At 45.7% G+C, this 15,100-nt stretch overlaps 1 protein-coding gene across 1 annotated transcript in view; it reads left to right on the top strand.

Annotated features, from left to right (window-relative positions):
* The first annotated feature begins 258 nt into the window (after positions 1–258).
* The window catches only part of CMTM4 (CKLF like MARVEL transmembrane domain containing 4), a 65,195-nt gene continuing 50,353 nt past the window's right edge, over positions 259–15,100 (top strand). The window contains exon 1 of the mRNA XM_034672436.1: positions 259–466. Coding sequence (XP_034528327.1) covers positions 281–466 — 186 coding nt within the window. The 5' untranslated portion in view covers positions 259–280. The remainder of the gene's footprint in view (positions 467–15,100) is intronic.

Raw genomic sequence — 15,100 nt, 5'->3', positions numbered from 1 at the left:
CCTCCTTCCTCTCTGCTCTCACAGGCCCCGCCCTCGCACGCGAGGATCTCAGGACTTGGAGCGGCCCCTCCGGCCCCTGCGCACAGGCAGGTGAGGGCGGGGTCCGAGAAGACGGCGCCCCGCCCCACCCCGCCCTCCGAGGCCCCGCCCCCCGAGCCCCCTAGGCGCGGGCTGCCGCCTCCGTCTCGCCCCAGTCACGGAGCGCCGCCGAGCGGCCGGCGGGTGGGCACTAGCTCCGCCCCCTCCCGACCCGCCGCGCCGGCTCCCGCCGGGCGGCAGCATGCGGAGCGGTGAGGAGCTGGACGGCTTCGAGGGCGAGGCCTCGAGCACCTCCATGATCTCGGGCGCCAGCAGCCCGTACCAGCCCACCACCGAGCCGGTGAGCCAGCGCCGCGGGCTGGCCGGCCTGCGCTGCGACCCCGACTACCTGCGCGGCGCGCTCGGCTGCTTCAAGGTCGCCCAAGTGGTAGGTGCCGGGCGGGGCCCCAGGTGCGGGCGGGCGGCCTAGCCGGGGAGCCTTCCCTCCCCGCTCCCACTTCGGGGGCGCAGGCCTGACCGGCAGCCGCCGCGCACTCGCTTCCCGGGGTCGGACCCTCAGCTCCTCGCGCCCTCTCTCCCTCGCGGCGTCCTGGGCCGCCCTCCCACCTTCCCTGGGGACCCTGCCCTCTCCAGTCCTGCAGCCTCAGCTGTGCGCCTCCTACCTGAACACCTGCCCCCCGGGCCTACCTGTTCACTCCCGCCTTCGCCGTCGCGAGCCTTTTTCATTATTGGGCTTGGTGGTCAGCGAAGCCCGGCGCGGAAGTCATGCAGTGCCTGGGTGACTACTGGTCACAGCAATTTGTGGCAGGTTTTCGGGGCCCGCACAACCTCCGCCTCCCCTGAAGGCTCTCCTCTGTGTCTGCTTCCACCACTGGGAACTGTGGCTTAGTTTCCTCCTCCGCAGCTAGCAGGGTGCAGGGCATACGGCAGACACTCGGTAAATGTTTGTTGAATGGAGGCATGTAGCCTGGATGCAGTGGGGGTGCCCAGATCTGCCCCCCAAGCTCTCCAGTTTATACCGCAGAGGTTTGATTCCCCCTAATTAACCTAGAAGACCCAACCAGCATCCCTGAATCTTGCGCCCCAGCACGGTGGCTGGCATTGCCCAATTGGTACCCAGAGTTAAATCACTCGAGGAGGGCAGCCAGTTCTGGAGGCAACAGAAAAGAGAACTTTCTGTCAGACTTGTCGATAGTAGAGCTCGTTTCTCAGAATTCTTATTTTCAGCTTCCGTATTCAGGGCAGGGGCCTGCCGGCTCTGCCCCTCTTTTATGGTTTTGTAACAGGCCTCTCTGGGCAGTTGCTTAGCTCTCTTGTGGACAAGGCATGCTCCAGTTCAGAAAAAAAATGTGTCCGCATACTCCCTGTCACAGGTAGGCCTTCCTCTGAGGCCCAGCAGCAAAACTTCATAGCCTTCTCTGCCAGAGAAGCCATTTATTTGCATGGAGCTGCAATGTATGTACATTTCGTTTCTTCCAAACACTGGGCTTATGCTTACTTGAGTATATAGATAAACATCCCTTGGGAATAATATAAAATATGGACACCCTTTAAATAAAGGTCTCAGTGTTTGTAAATTGCAGAATCATAGACTATTTTCACTCTCCCCGGCTTATTCTGCTGATTGCCAGGGGAAATTTTTAAAGGGCTCTAAAGAAAGACAAATGGAATAGGTTATTCCTATCTAGAATTTTAAACTGACCTTATCCGGTAAGCTGGAATGTTCTCAAGGATGTGTTGGTTCTGTAGTTAGACATTGCTGTTAGCAAAGAGAATGGAGGGGGTGGGGCAGGGAGGAGGGTGGTGTATACTGCCTTTAAAAAGAGGCAGCTAGCCAATGTTTGAGCAGGCACAGATAAAGAGAAATGAGTAAAAAAAGAGCAGGGTGTGAACTTGGACCCAGGTGGAGAATAGGGCCTTGTTAAGTACCTTGCTTTGTTTAAAGTAAAGAGAACTTGAGGCTCAAAGGATCTGGTAAAAGAATGAAAATCAGTAGTTTGTATAAAGTGCTAATTGCCATCTCACTGCTGGAATTTTGTCACCTGAGGCCAGAAATGAAAGCTGGTGGTATTTGTCATCACCTTTGGTCAGGTGCTGTTTTGTTGTAGAAGTTTGCTTTTCATCTGGAAAAACTTGGGGGCCCACCCCTAAAATCTCGCGTAACTCTGCCATTTTGTCTAATGTTTGAATTTAAGCATCAAGAGGATGTGTGGGTGAGTGAAAGAAAGGGACCTGCTTGAAGGGTATGGCAACTTGAAACAGTCTTCCATGTACTTGGCTTCTCAGTCTTGATAGCAAGTCAGGGGTTTTTTTTGAGGGGGAACCCCCACAAAGCTCCTAGAAATTGGACTCTAGCTTTAAACAAGAAGTCATTATGAAGATATTTTTAAAATGTTACAAAGTTCAGAATCCCATCAGGAAATAATGGATAAGTTATAATTCTTATATTAGAGCTTATATTAAGGTTAATGTATTGTTTTTGAGAAAAATCTGACTTTTCATTTTAGTTTTTAATGGACGCTTTTTGTGGTTTGTGGCCTCTTGCAACCTGTAGCGATCCTTGCTACTCCCAGTGTGGTCCATAGAACAGCAGCATTGCCAGCCTCGGAGAGCTTATTGGAAATGCAGAATCGGAGAGCTTACCCTAGACCTTCTGAATCATAATTTGCAGTTTAACGGGATTCCCCTGGTGACTCACATGAACATTCAAGTTTCAGACTTAACCTTTTTTTTTTTTTTTTTTTTTTAGATTTTATTTATTTATTTGAGAGAAAGAGTGAGCAAGAGAGAGGGAGACAGCATGAGCCAGCGGAGAGGGAGAGGGAGAAGCAGAAGCAGACTCCTTACTGAGCAGGAACCAGAGGTGGGCCTGCATCCCAGAACCCTGGGATCAAGACCTGAGCAAAGGCAGACACTTAACTGACAGCCACTCCCTGAATTTACTCTTTTCTTTCTTTTCTTTTCTTTTCTTTTCTTTTCTTTTCTTTTCTTTTCTTTTCTTTTCTTTTCTTTTCTTTTCTTTTTTCTTTTCTCTTCTCTTCTCTTCTCTTCTTTCCTTCCTTTCTTCCTTCCTTTCTTCCTTCTTTTCTTCTTTCTTTCTTTTCTTCTTTCTTCCTTCCTTTCCTTTCCTTTTCTTTCTTTTCTTTCTTTCTTTCTTTCTTCCTTTCCTTTTTCCTTTTTCCTCTTTTTCCTTTTTCCTTTCTCAGAGAGAGACAGCCAGTGAGAAAGGGAACACAAGCAGGGGGAGTGGGAGACGAAGAAGGAGGCTCCCAGCAGAGCAGGAAGCCTGATGCGGGGCTCGATCCCAGGACTCTGGGATCACACCCTGAGCCAAAGGCAGACGCTTAACGCGACTGAGCCACCCAGGCGCCCCTGAATTTACTTTTCTATATCATTTTATTTTATTTTGTTTTTTTAAAATATTTTATTTATTCATTTATTCATCCATTCAAGTGGGGAGAGAGCACAAGCAGGGGGAGTGGCAGAGGGAGAGGGTGAAGGAGGCTCCCCACTGAGCAGGGAGCCCATTGCAGGCCTGGATCCTGGGATCACGCCCTGAGCCGAAGGCAGACACTTAACTGACTGAGCCACCCAGGTGCCCCTCTATATCATTTTAATATTAAAGCCTCACACAGGTGCTAGCAGTCAGTTCTTTTTCGGAACCATGAATACTAAACCTCAAGGCCCAGGTTTTTCTTAAAACGAGCCTGTGCCTCCTAAAAGGATTAAGAGAATGAGGTGATGTAGAAATTAGCATCTAGCTTAGTTAGTGTGTGATAAAAGATAGATATCATTGTTGCTAATTATTATTTCCTGTCTTTAAAGAAACTTTAAAACCTCCGCCCTCCCTGCCCATGCTCACGCTCTCTCTCTCTCAAATAAATAAAATCTTTACTAAAACAAACAAACAAACAAACATAGAACTGAAATGCTGACTCTCTTGGCACTTTTGAGATGACCCATCCCCCTCCTTGAGGGGAGTGGACAGATCTGTTGGGTGAGGGGCAGGACCCCACACAGAAACTGCACACCTGCACAATGGCCACTGAGAAATTGAAGCCCTTCTAAGTCTCTTAAGCATGCAAAAGTCACCCAAGCCATCACCAGGCTGGCCAAAAACCACAGAAATGTCCTTGGACTCAAGGTTGCCTGCTCTGTGCAGCTCAGAATGACGTGTTCAGGAGGCAGTAAAGAGCGCATTCTGAAACCAGACTGCTGCAGGGTTCCAACCCCAGCACTACCGCCCACCAGCCATATGACCTTGAATGAGTCACAACCTGTGCCCCTCAGTTTCCTCATCCATAAAATGGGGGTAACAGCAGTAGAGTATTCTCTCACTGAATAATGCCTGCTCCTGTTATTATTCAGAAAGTCTTGGTGGATCCAGGACCTGTCTTCTGACCCTGTCCTCAATTATGGTATAAATGACAGTATGCCTTCCCCAACCAACCACCCCCCCCCAACCCAAGAGCAAAACTCTGCTTTCAACCAAGTCAATGAAAAAAAAGAAAAAGGCCTACATTAACTATTTCATTAAATGATGCTTGGGAGCTAAAAACCAATAAGCACTCACAGAATTGACATTCCCAAGAAAGAAGGAAATGTTTAAATCAATAGTTTAAACCAAGTCTCTTTCCACACACAAAAAGTACATTTTTATTGTTTTATATAACCGCGAGACATCCTCCCCAACTAAGAGATAGGTTTAAGTTTCATTTTAAAAAAATTTAATCTATAGGGGCTCCTGGTGGCTCAGTTGGGTAAGCATTTGCCTTCGGTCTCTGGGGGCCTGGCATTGAACCCCACATCGTCGTTGGGCTCCCTGCCCAGCGGGGAGTCTGCTTCTCCCTCTGCCCCTTCCCCTGCTCACGCTTGCACACACACACTCTCTCTGAAATAAATAAATAAATAAATAAATAAATAAAACCTTTAAAAAAAATCTAATCTATGAAAATACACTGATCAATTTTCATATTTCAGATTAGTTTTACTATCAAAAACATTCCATTAAAAATATCAGTTCACTTTTTTCTTTTTAAGATTCTATTTATTTATTTGAGAGGGAAAGAGGGCATGAGCACTGGGGGTGGGAGGGAGAAGCTGATTCCCCGCTGAGCAGGGAGCCTGACTTGGGGCTCAATCCCAGGACTCTGGGATCATGACCTGAGCGGAAGGCAGAAGCTTAACTGACTGAGCAACGAGGTATTTCAGTTCTAAAAAGCCCTCTCAGGAAGCTCTTTTGCCTCAGATCCTTTTAAGCCTCTCCCATGACTGATCGACTTTCTGACACTGCATTGTCGTTATTTTAGAACTTTTTATAATCAAGTTGGGTGATATGAGGTGTTTAAGTTCAGATTTTAGTTCTGCTGATCTTGAAATCTCTTAACCCTATCCTTAACCCTTGCTTCCTCGATGGTATAACGTGGTTAGTAATGACGCAGCATTTTAGGAATTGTGAGAACTAAGAAGTCAATGTCTGATAGCTGCTTTCTTAGGTAATTCAAAGGCAAATGTGAGTATTTACATTTCAGGGTTGAGTAATAACATCTTTTATTTGATGGAAACCTTGTCAGCTTTTTATTTCAAGCCAGCTGGGCACAGCCCCTCACCATTCCTGCTCTGTGAGGCTATGTGACAGGGCCTGTGGGTGAAGTAGTGGGTTTCACTGCATTGGAGTCTCAGGTCTACCTTAAAGTGGCTCCTTGTTAAAGCAGTCTCATTTTTCACTTAGGAAATTATTGTTATCTTTGGAAGTTGTCTTCCTGGCTAAAGACTTAAAATCAAATTAATTCTAACAGAAAAGCAAAGTTAAAACCATTCTTAACTTTTATGGTGTTCAAAATAGTAAAATTATCATCCCAGACCTCAGGAAAGTGTAAGTGCAGATCCATTTTATAAAGCCAGACAAAGACAGTTCAAGAAAAGGATTCTACAAACCAATGGTTCTCATGAACACAGACTCAGAAATCCTCCACAAAATACTAGGAAATCAAATCCAGCGATATTATGTAAAAAGAATAGTACACCACCACCAATTGTGATTTATCCCAGGTGTAAAAGACTGCTTCAGTTTTCCAAAATCAATAGATGTAATCCACCATATGAACAGCTTAAATTACAAAAAACACATGATTATGTCAATGGCTGCAGAAAAAAAAATTTCACAGAATTCAACATTCATTCATGATAAATGCTGCCCACCAACTAGGAAGAGAAGGGAGCTTCCTCAACCCAAAAAAAGGTCATCTACCAAAAATCTACAGCTAACATAATTAGTGGTGAAAATTAAAGTTTTCCCCCTAAGATGGGGAACAAAGCAAAGATCTCTACTCTCAGCACTGATACTCAGCATTGTACTGGTATGGCTAACCAGTGCAGGAAAAATAAATGGAAGGTATACAGATTGGAAAGAAAGAATAACTGTCCCTGTTTGCAAGTGGCATGATTGTCTGTGTAGACAATCCATGGGAATCTGTAGATAAAGCTCCTAGAATAGTGAGTTAGCACAATTATAAAATACAAGGTCAACGCACAAAAATCAGTATTTCTATAGCCTAGCAATAAAAGCAATAAATCATTAGAAACAGGAAAAAACAAAGAAACCCTGACAGTTACAATAGCTCTGAAAGGAACGGAATACTTAAGTATAAATCTAATGAAATATGTACAGGATCTGCACACTGAAAATTACAAAACACTGAAGAAGGAAATTAAAGACACCTTAAATAAGTGGACAGATAAACTATGTTCATGGTTTAGAAGACTCAGTATAGGTTTAATATTTTCCAAAAATTGATCTGTAGGTTTAACACAATACCAAATTACTTTTAGGTAGAGGGGCGCCTGGGTGGCTCAATTGTTACGCGTCTGCCTTCAGCTCAGGTCATGATCCCAGGGTCCTGGGATTGAGCCTCAGCTTAGCGGGAAACCTGCTTCTCCCTCACACACTCCCCCTGCTTGTGTTCCCTCTCTTGCTGTCTCTGTCAAATAAATAAATAAACTCTTAAAAAAAAAAAAAGATTTTTTTAGATGGAGACAAACTGATTCTAAAGTTTTGGGGTTTTTTAAAGGATTTTATTTTTTTAAGTAATCTCTACACCCAGTGTGGGCCTCAAACCCACAGCCTTGAAATCAAGAGTAGGATACTCTACTGACTGAGCCAGCCGGGTGCCCCTGATTCTGAAGTTTATACGGAAAGTCAAATTAGCCAGGCAAAGGTATGGAAAAGGTTGGTGGGAGAGTATTCAGGGGACAGGGAACAACAGAACATCAAGTCACTTTGTTTAGGGGTGTGTGTGTGTGTGTATGGGAAGATGGGACGGGTTCTGAGAATATGAGTTGTTTGGCCAGTTTCTTGTTTATTTCACGCCACAAGCAGGTCTCTTCACTTACAAATTGGGTCTCATGATAGTACTACCTGTACTGATGAGGCTAGCGTACAAAATCCCGAGCAAAGTGCCTCACATACAATGTGTTACAAACCCATTGGCCCTATAGAATATCTCTAAAATGACACAAGTTGGGAAACTGGTGGTTGAGGGCCAGAGTGGAAGGGAGACTTAGTTTTACTCTATGACTTCTTATACTTTTTGAATGGTATGCCACATGCAAATATCGTCTATTCAAAAATTACTGAAACATTTGCTGTTATTAGCTCTCCCTTAACATGCATTAGCCTGAAAGCCAATATACTGACCATAACCTTTGACTTACTTTGACTTATTTTGTAATTTGGAGGCCTTTGGGGAGAATGATTTAGACAACACAGAACTCTTTATTTTTTTATTCATTCATTCATTCATTCATTTGACAGAGAGAGAGACAGCCAGCGAGAGAGGGAACACAAGTAGGGGGAGTGGAAGAGGAGGAAGCAGGCTGGATCCCAGGACTCTGGGATCAGACCCTGAGCCGAAGGCAGACGCTTAACAACTGAGCCACCCAGGCGCCCCAGACAACACAGAACTCTTGAAGAAACTTAAAGCTTAAACGTTTAATTCTTTCAGTAGCTTTTCCTGTTTAAAAAAAAAAAGCATTCTGCATGATAGCAGGCATTTGATTTATTTAATTTATTTGCTAAAGGGAACATTTCTTTCATTTGAGAGGAATTTACCTTATTCTATTAGTTAAAGCATTATAAGGGGTTGTAATGTGCTGTAGCGTGGTGGCTACCGTTGATAATCCCGTATTGCATATTTGAAAGTTGTAAGGGTGTAGATCTTAAGCGTTTTCATCACAAGAAAAGAAAATGTATAGCTGTGGATGATAACACATATTAACTAGTTCTTGTGGTAATCATTTCCCAATATAAGCAAATAAGGAATCATGTTGTACACCTGAAACTAATAAATTGTTAAATGTCAATTATATCTCCGTTTAAAAAAATTGTGACGTATAGGAAATGAGGAAACAAAGTTCAGTATGACAGAGCGAATGACGGTGTTGGAGTTTAGCTCCCTCAGAGGCTCAGCAGGACCATGGTTTCCAGTTTTTTGCGATCAAGAATGCTCGGTAAATGTCCCGCACTCTTCTTTTGATTTGTTACTATTTTTTGTTACATTTTAAGGAATGCTTTTTACTAGATCAAAGGGCAGTATCGTTAAATTTTTGAGCATTAAAAAAATTATGGACTTGGTCAGCATTTCTCTACCATATGCCTGAAAGTCTCAGCTTTTTCCAGTTCTCCAGTGTGCTTACCGTCCAGTCCCTACCAGTGGGGAGCGGTGATCTCAGTAAGGCCTTCCGGCTTCTCCACAGTCACAGGGCAGAACCAGTTCTTCCTTGACAGCCCAGGAGGAGGGCCGTTTTTCATCACTGGAAAGCGGTAAGAGCCTTTCCCAGGTCAGGGCACTTCAGAGGGTGCTTAGAGGGGTCAGATGGGGAGTGTATGTGCGCTCCCAAGCCACGATGCTTCTCCCTCCGGGTAAAATGGATGCCTACTTGGGTGCTCGAGAGAGGGATCCTTCCAGCCCAGAGGGAGTTCTGGCGATACCTGAGCTGCGGCACATTTGGGGTCCCGCCCGCAAAGGGCTGAGCTCTGGGTGACAGCTGAGGCTGGTGGTTTTGTACGGTGGTCCTGCTGGCTCCGTGAGCTCCTGCAGTGACCTGGGAAAGCCAGCATTCTGGCCTCCACCCGCAGCTGCTGTCACTGCCTCTGTCTCCTCGTTCCTGGAGGTAGCTTCAGATCCTTTTGTAGGATAATGTCCGGTTTCTATGGAAAACCGAGTTGTTTGTTAGAGAATAGAGTTGTAGTCAAAGGCCCGTGACTGTGATCACAGATTCTGAATTTCCCAGATGGTCCCAATGTGCTGTGCTGTCTCATCAGATGATATACAAGTGCCTCTGAAGTTTAAAAAAAAAATGATACTACTTTAAATTATGAAATATTCCAAGCGTTGAAATGATAGTGATTCATGTAACAAGTACCCATGTACTGACAATGTGTCCTGATACTGTTGTTTGGAAAATAAGATTATCCCAGGGGGGACAGGCTGTGTGTGTGCGCGCAAGAAGTGAAAAGCAGGGCGAGATGAGCCGGGGTTTGGATTTGTTAGCGAGGTGGGACTTCAGAGAGCCCAGGAGGAAGAAGGATAGACCAGGAGAGGTAGAGAATGAGAGAACAAGGTACCCCCAGACAAAGGGATGGCCTCGGCATCTTGCGTGGTGGCGGAAAGCCAATTTAAACTTTCAAAGGCTCCGTTCAAAGTGGTCCAGGGCTGGGAGCAGGCCTGCAGCTGGCCGAAGAAGGGACAGATGAGTGGAAGGGTATAGAATTTAGAAAGCAACACCTCCTTTGGGAAATCTTGCTTTGTTTTTAAGCAGTTTAACTTCTTGATGGGGAAGATTTTTGTGTGAAAAGTTCTCACTCAAAGTGGAGTCCAGTGTTCATCTCAGCGCCTCTCGTGTGTGGTCTTGTCTCCAGACATTAGATGGTGGGGTCTGTCACTGGTTTTCAGAGGGGGGGGTCCCCCGGGAGCCTTAGAGTTTATTAATGTAGAAATGGGAGATTGAGAGACTGTGGGGCTAGGGACTAATTATATTTCAAAGAGACTAATATAACTGCATTAAATAGTACCCAGGCCAGTTTCTTTTTTGGCTGGAATTTTACGGTACTGATGATTTTATGTTGATCGGAAGCTTTGATTGACATTTAGAGTAACATACTCCTGCCTCAGAGTCTTTGCATTAGAGATTTATTCTTGCATCCTCCGCTTCCTGCCCCCTTCCCAAAAAATGTCATTTGGCTCTGTTCTTCAGCACTGTTGTTCTTCTCTTTGGCTCAACAGAGACCTTCCCTGACCACCCTGTGTAAAGTAGGACACCCCCCATCCCCACTCTTGATCCCCTCTCCCCGCGTAATTTTTCTTCATAGCTTTTACCACCCGACCAGAACTCAACTCTGTGAGAGCAGAGGTGTCGTGTGTTAAGTTTCCCGCTCTGTTCCCAGGGTCTAAAACAGTGCCTGGCACATAGTGAGACACTGGTCAGCCAGTTGAACACGCATATCTGTTTAATAAAAGAGAGAAAAACGAGTATTGCTTAAGGTAGTTTGTAAAGTCAAACTATTTGAAAACATAGGATCTGTAAGGGAAAAATAACCTATATTTGTGTCCTTATAAATAAGCTTCTGGACTCGGTTCTGAATGGAAAATACTGGGGAGAAAAGTATGGAAACAAAATGCCACTGTAATTCTTTTTTCTTTTTTTAAACTGTGAGTTTTAAAAGGGTATCTACTGCTACTAGGAGACAGAAGCTTTTGCTTAGAAGGCAGATTTTTGTACAAGGAGGGGAAACCATAAGAGACCTCGCCAAGCCTCTTGCTTAGGGAAGTGTAAGACGAAAACCAGGGATTCTCTGATTATTATCGAAGTTGTCTGCTTTCTGAGAGAGAGGGTCGCTCAGGATCTGCCAAACCAGCATCTCTTCAGAGCCCTCAGAGCAGACACTTCATGTGTGTAAAGAAAAAGTCTCAACTAGGATTGAGACTGAGGGTCCTCATGGTTGTCGTTATAAAGCTCTGATGAAAATAAAAGAATAGCAGTTCCAGGGGGCCCTGGAAAGGGAGGCCTCGATCGTCTGGAGGCTGGAGGGGGCTGTAGGAAATACTGAAACCCAGAATGTTGTCTCCGAGCATTTCAAATGATTGGTTAAATTTGGGAATTATATGGGTTAATAAACACTTAAAATGTTTAGCGTTCAATCAGATGTGGATGGCTTTGGATGGCTTCTTTCTTACCACTACAATTTGATGACTGGCACAGTGGAAGCCTTCATTTTTGTGGTTTCCCATTTATTCCAGCACAGCTATGAAAAACAGTTTAAGGCTAAAAGATTTTTGTGCCAAAAAAAACCAACACAAAAACCCTCACACACACACACACACACTCACACACACTCACACACACTCACACACACTCACACAACAACCCAAGCCCCAGGAACAATGGCTGTCCCAGCGGTAGTTGCCTCTTTAGCTTGCCTGCTTTGTCTCAACCATGTTTGGTCCAAACCCTGTACATGTGTATACTGTAAGAGTTGGCTGAATGACTTTAGAGTTAGATAAGATCGGTAGCTAAATGGTAAAAGTTCTAACGTAGTCTCCCCTTTAAAGAAAAAAAATATGTACCCCGTATGTGTTTGAAACCCTCGTCTGGGTCAGCTGTTATACATAAACAGGACAAAAGTCCTTGCCTCTGATGGGCTCACAGTCGGCTTTGGAGTGAGGGTTTGGTATGGAGTGGAAAAGCACACAAACTGTTCTTATCACCAGAGCCAAGGGCACTCTCCTGGAAGCCGGGGACAGCTCGGCAAGGAAGCCCTTGTGGGAAAGGGGCGCCTCGTCAGTTGAGTGTTGAATGGCCAGGGGCTGGCATAAGGTGTGGTGTGTCCTGTGGAGGAGAAGTATAACAGGTGCTGGGAGCTGGGGGCCATACCAGCAAAGGGGGGCAGGTAAGCAGGAAGGGTGAGCCCAGGCAAAGGTATGGAAGGGGAGGAGGAGCCAGGTTGGAAAGGGCCTGATTGGTTAGGCCAGTGAATTTGGATTTTCTGAAAGAGATGGGGAGCATTTGGAGCTGAGGCTGCTTGCAATGTGGATAGTACGAATTGAGATGTGTGTAAGTATCACATACATGCTAGATTTTGAAGCTGAGGAAAAGAAAATGTGAAATATCTCAATTTTTTATAGTAATCACATGTTGAAATAATACTTTGGATATAACTGGGTAAATATACTAGGAAAATTCTACCTGTTTCTTTTTACTTTTTAAAAATCTGGCTCTTAAAAAATGTAAAATTACCTACGTGGTTCTCATATTTCTCTTGGCTGTCGCCGGGTTAGAGGGGGTGAGGGGTGGTTTTTAGGTGGATGAGATGAAAACAGCCCTGGTGATAGGAGACGATGAGTAATTCAGGTGAGAAATGAAGGCCCAGTTGATCTTTCGGCAGTGGGAGCGGAAAGGATGTGACAAGTGGGATTTATAGGTAGGTGCCAGTTATGTTTTATTATAGTCCTTGTTTTGATTTTATTTTATATTCACTTCATTTTCAGTGAGAATACTACTGAAGCTAACATTTATTGCGCATTTACTATGTGCCCGATGGCTGAGTGTTACACGTGTGATGTTCTCTCATTTAATGCCCACAGCAGCCTTACGAGGCAGGTGCCTTACAGATGAGAAAACAGGCTTTCTGATACCACTAACTGGCCCGCGGTCCCCACGGTTACGAGGTGGGGAGTTAAGCAGCCAACCTTCAGAGACCACACCCCAAACCCCCCTCGTGCGTGTTTCTACAACCACTAGGCAGGTTTTGAGCTTTGTTCCAACATCATTCGTCCTTCCCATCCTACAGGGACTTAGTCCATTTCTGTTTCCCCTCTTCGGCCAGTGCTGCGCCTGGTAGGTCTGCCATCCTTAAGAGCCCTTCTGGCTCCCATTTCTTCCACAGCGAAGGGGTCACATCTGTGAGAGGCTGGAGAGGTGCTAGTTTCGTTATAAAGGGGAGCCTCTCAGTTCTTCTCTTTTAGCTCCTTGGATGGCCACTGAAATTTAAGAATTCCTAAGATCAGAGCCAGAGAAAGGCATGAGGAAGCTGGAGACTGCTTGCTGGTGGAAGAGGGGTAGAGAGGTCAAAATTGAGGCTAGGTTGTCCTCCTGTTCGCCGGAGCCAGCCCTTGAGAGTTTTGGGGTTCCAAGAATTGTTGACCTCTGGAACCTGTTTTTCCCTTCGTAGAACACCTACCACACAATATTGGCATCCGTTTGGACCTTAGCTTGTTTATGGGTCTTAAAAGATAATTTTTAAAGGATAAAATCACAAGTCTTGTACAAATATAAAAAATTTTATTAATAAACGAGGGAACCAGTAAGATTCAACCTATAAGATCGCAACCCATTCAAAGGAAGATTCGAGTTTGCACACACATACACGTGCACACACACAGATACCATGAAATGAATTTCAAATAGATGTGACTTTGGCTTTAAGGGGGATCACCTGTCTCTCCACCAGACCATTAATTTGCTTGTCTGTTTGCACTGCGTATCAGTTTTGTACAGCTTAATGGAGTTGCAAAATATCTTAAAGGTGACAGAAGGCACAAATCCCATAGGATCAGATAACTTGGAAAGTTACGTTCTAACAAGGCCCGTTCTTGCATTGAAGATACTCGATAACCCATTGGGTCCATTTCAGAATCTTTCACAATGTATTCTGACATTGGGATAGCTGGAGAGAGGCCTGTGGGAGCTGGATTTTTATCCACCATATGCATGTTAGGTCCCCCAGTTTCGTTTGTCCCTTTCGTTTGTCCTCTGCTCCTCCAGCTGCGTTGTTGGTCGCCGAAGAGCAGCGGTCATGGCTTTCTGGACCCCACTCTGGATTTCTCCGTCGTTCTCTCGTTTTTCCCTGGTCGCTTTCCTTCACAGAAATAGATCTTGATCACCTACACTCAGGGCCATGCCCTTCCGTCCTCAGCCTGGTCTTCAGGGGCCTGAGTCAGGCCGGAAGGACAAGGAATACGGGTAGGAGGGTCACCTGCCGCCACAGGGTTGGCGTGAGGTTGAGTGGAAAGGGGCTGAGAGAAGCACCTGGCGAGTGCTGGCTGTTACCCTTCGTGCCAATGGGCCCTGGCTCATCCAGCCAGGTGCTAGTTGAGTCACTCTCCCATTTCAGGTTCTCTGGACCTAGATCGGCCGCCTCACCCTGGCTGGAAGGTCCTTGTTCTCCCACAGTAACACACTGATCCTGCAAGGGCACTCCGGCCCCCTGCCCAGCCGGAAGGTACCCCAGCAGGGAGTGGGCTGGCGTCAGGCTGGCTGACGTATCCTTTTCCCTGTCTCCTTTCCCCTACCCCTCTTCCTACTGGCCCTGCCATGCCCATCATGGGTTTTCCTTGTCCTGGTTGGTGTCCTGTGATGTCCTGTGATGGGACACCAGCTTACACTACGTGTGTCCCTTACTTTCTGGACTCCCTCCCTCCCTCCCTTCCTTCCTCTCTCTCTCTCTCTTTCTTCTTTCTTTTTAAAGATTTATTTATTTGAGAGAGAGAGAGAGTGAACGAGTGGGAGGGGCAGAGGGAGAGAGAATCTCAAGCAGACTCCATGAGCTGAACACGAGGCCAGTGTGGGGCTTAATCTCATCACCCTGAGATCACGACCTGAGCTGAAACCAAGAGTTGGTCACTTAACCAACTGCAACAGTAAACTTCTTAATACTTAACACACAGATCATTAAGACCTTCCAGATACAGGATTTAGCCAGATTGGTTCAGCAATGTTATTGTCCTAGAGGAACAAAGAAAGTCTTCATCATCCTGCTGTAAATCTCCATCATCCAGAGCTACTTTGTACAGTTGGGCAGGTTGTGTGCTGCACAATAGGTCTAACTGAAAGGGTGAGGGGGGCTGAGATCCAGCCCGCACCCTGTGCTTGCCACGGCGCATGTCCCGGCCCTGGGCAGTGTCCACTGGGAGGAAGGGTTGCCTCTTCTAGTTCATCAGCCCCCGTGTGTGTACGTATGCACCGTTTTTAATTTGCTGTCCTCTTACCAAGCCAGGCCCCCACC

The sequence above is a fragment of the Ailuropoda melanoleuca genome, chromosome 12 (assembly GCF_002007445.2).
Source record: "Ailuropoda melanoleuca isolate Jingjing chromosome 12, ASM200744v2, whole genome shotgun sequence".
Lineage (NCBI taxonomy): Eukaryota > Metazoa > Chordata > Mammalia > Carnivora > Ursidae > Ailuropoda > Ailuropoda melanoleuca.
Note: the sequence above shows the minus strand (reverse complement) of the source record. Positions and strands in the feature narration are given on the sequence as shown.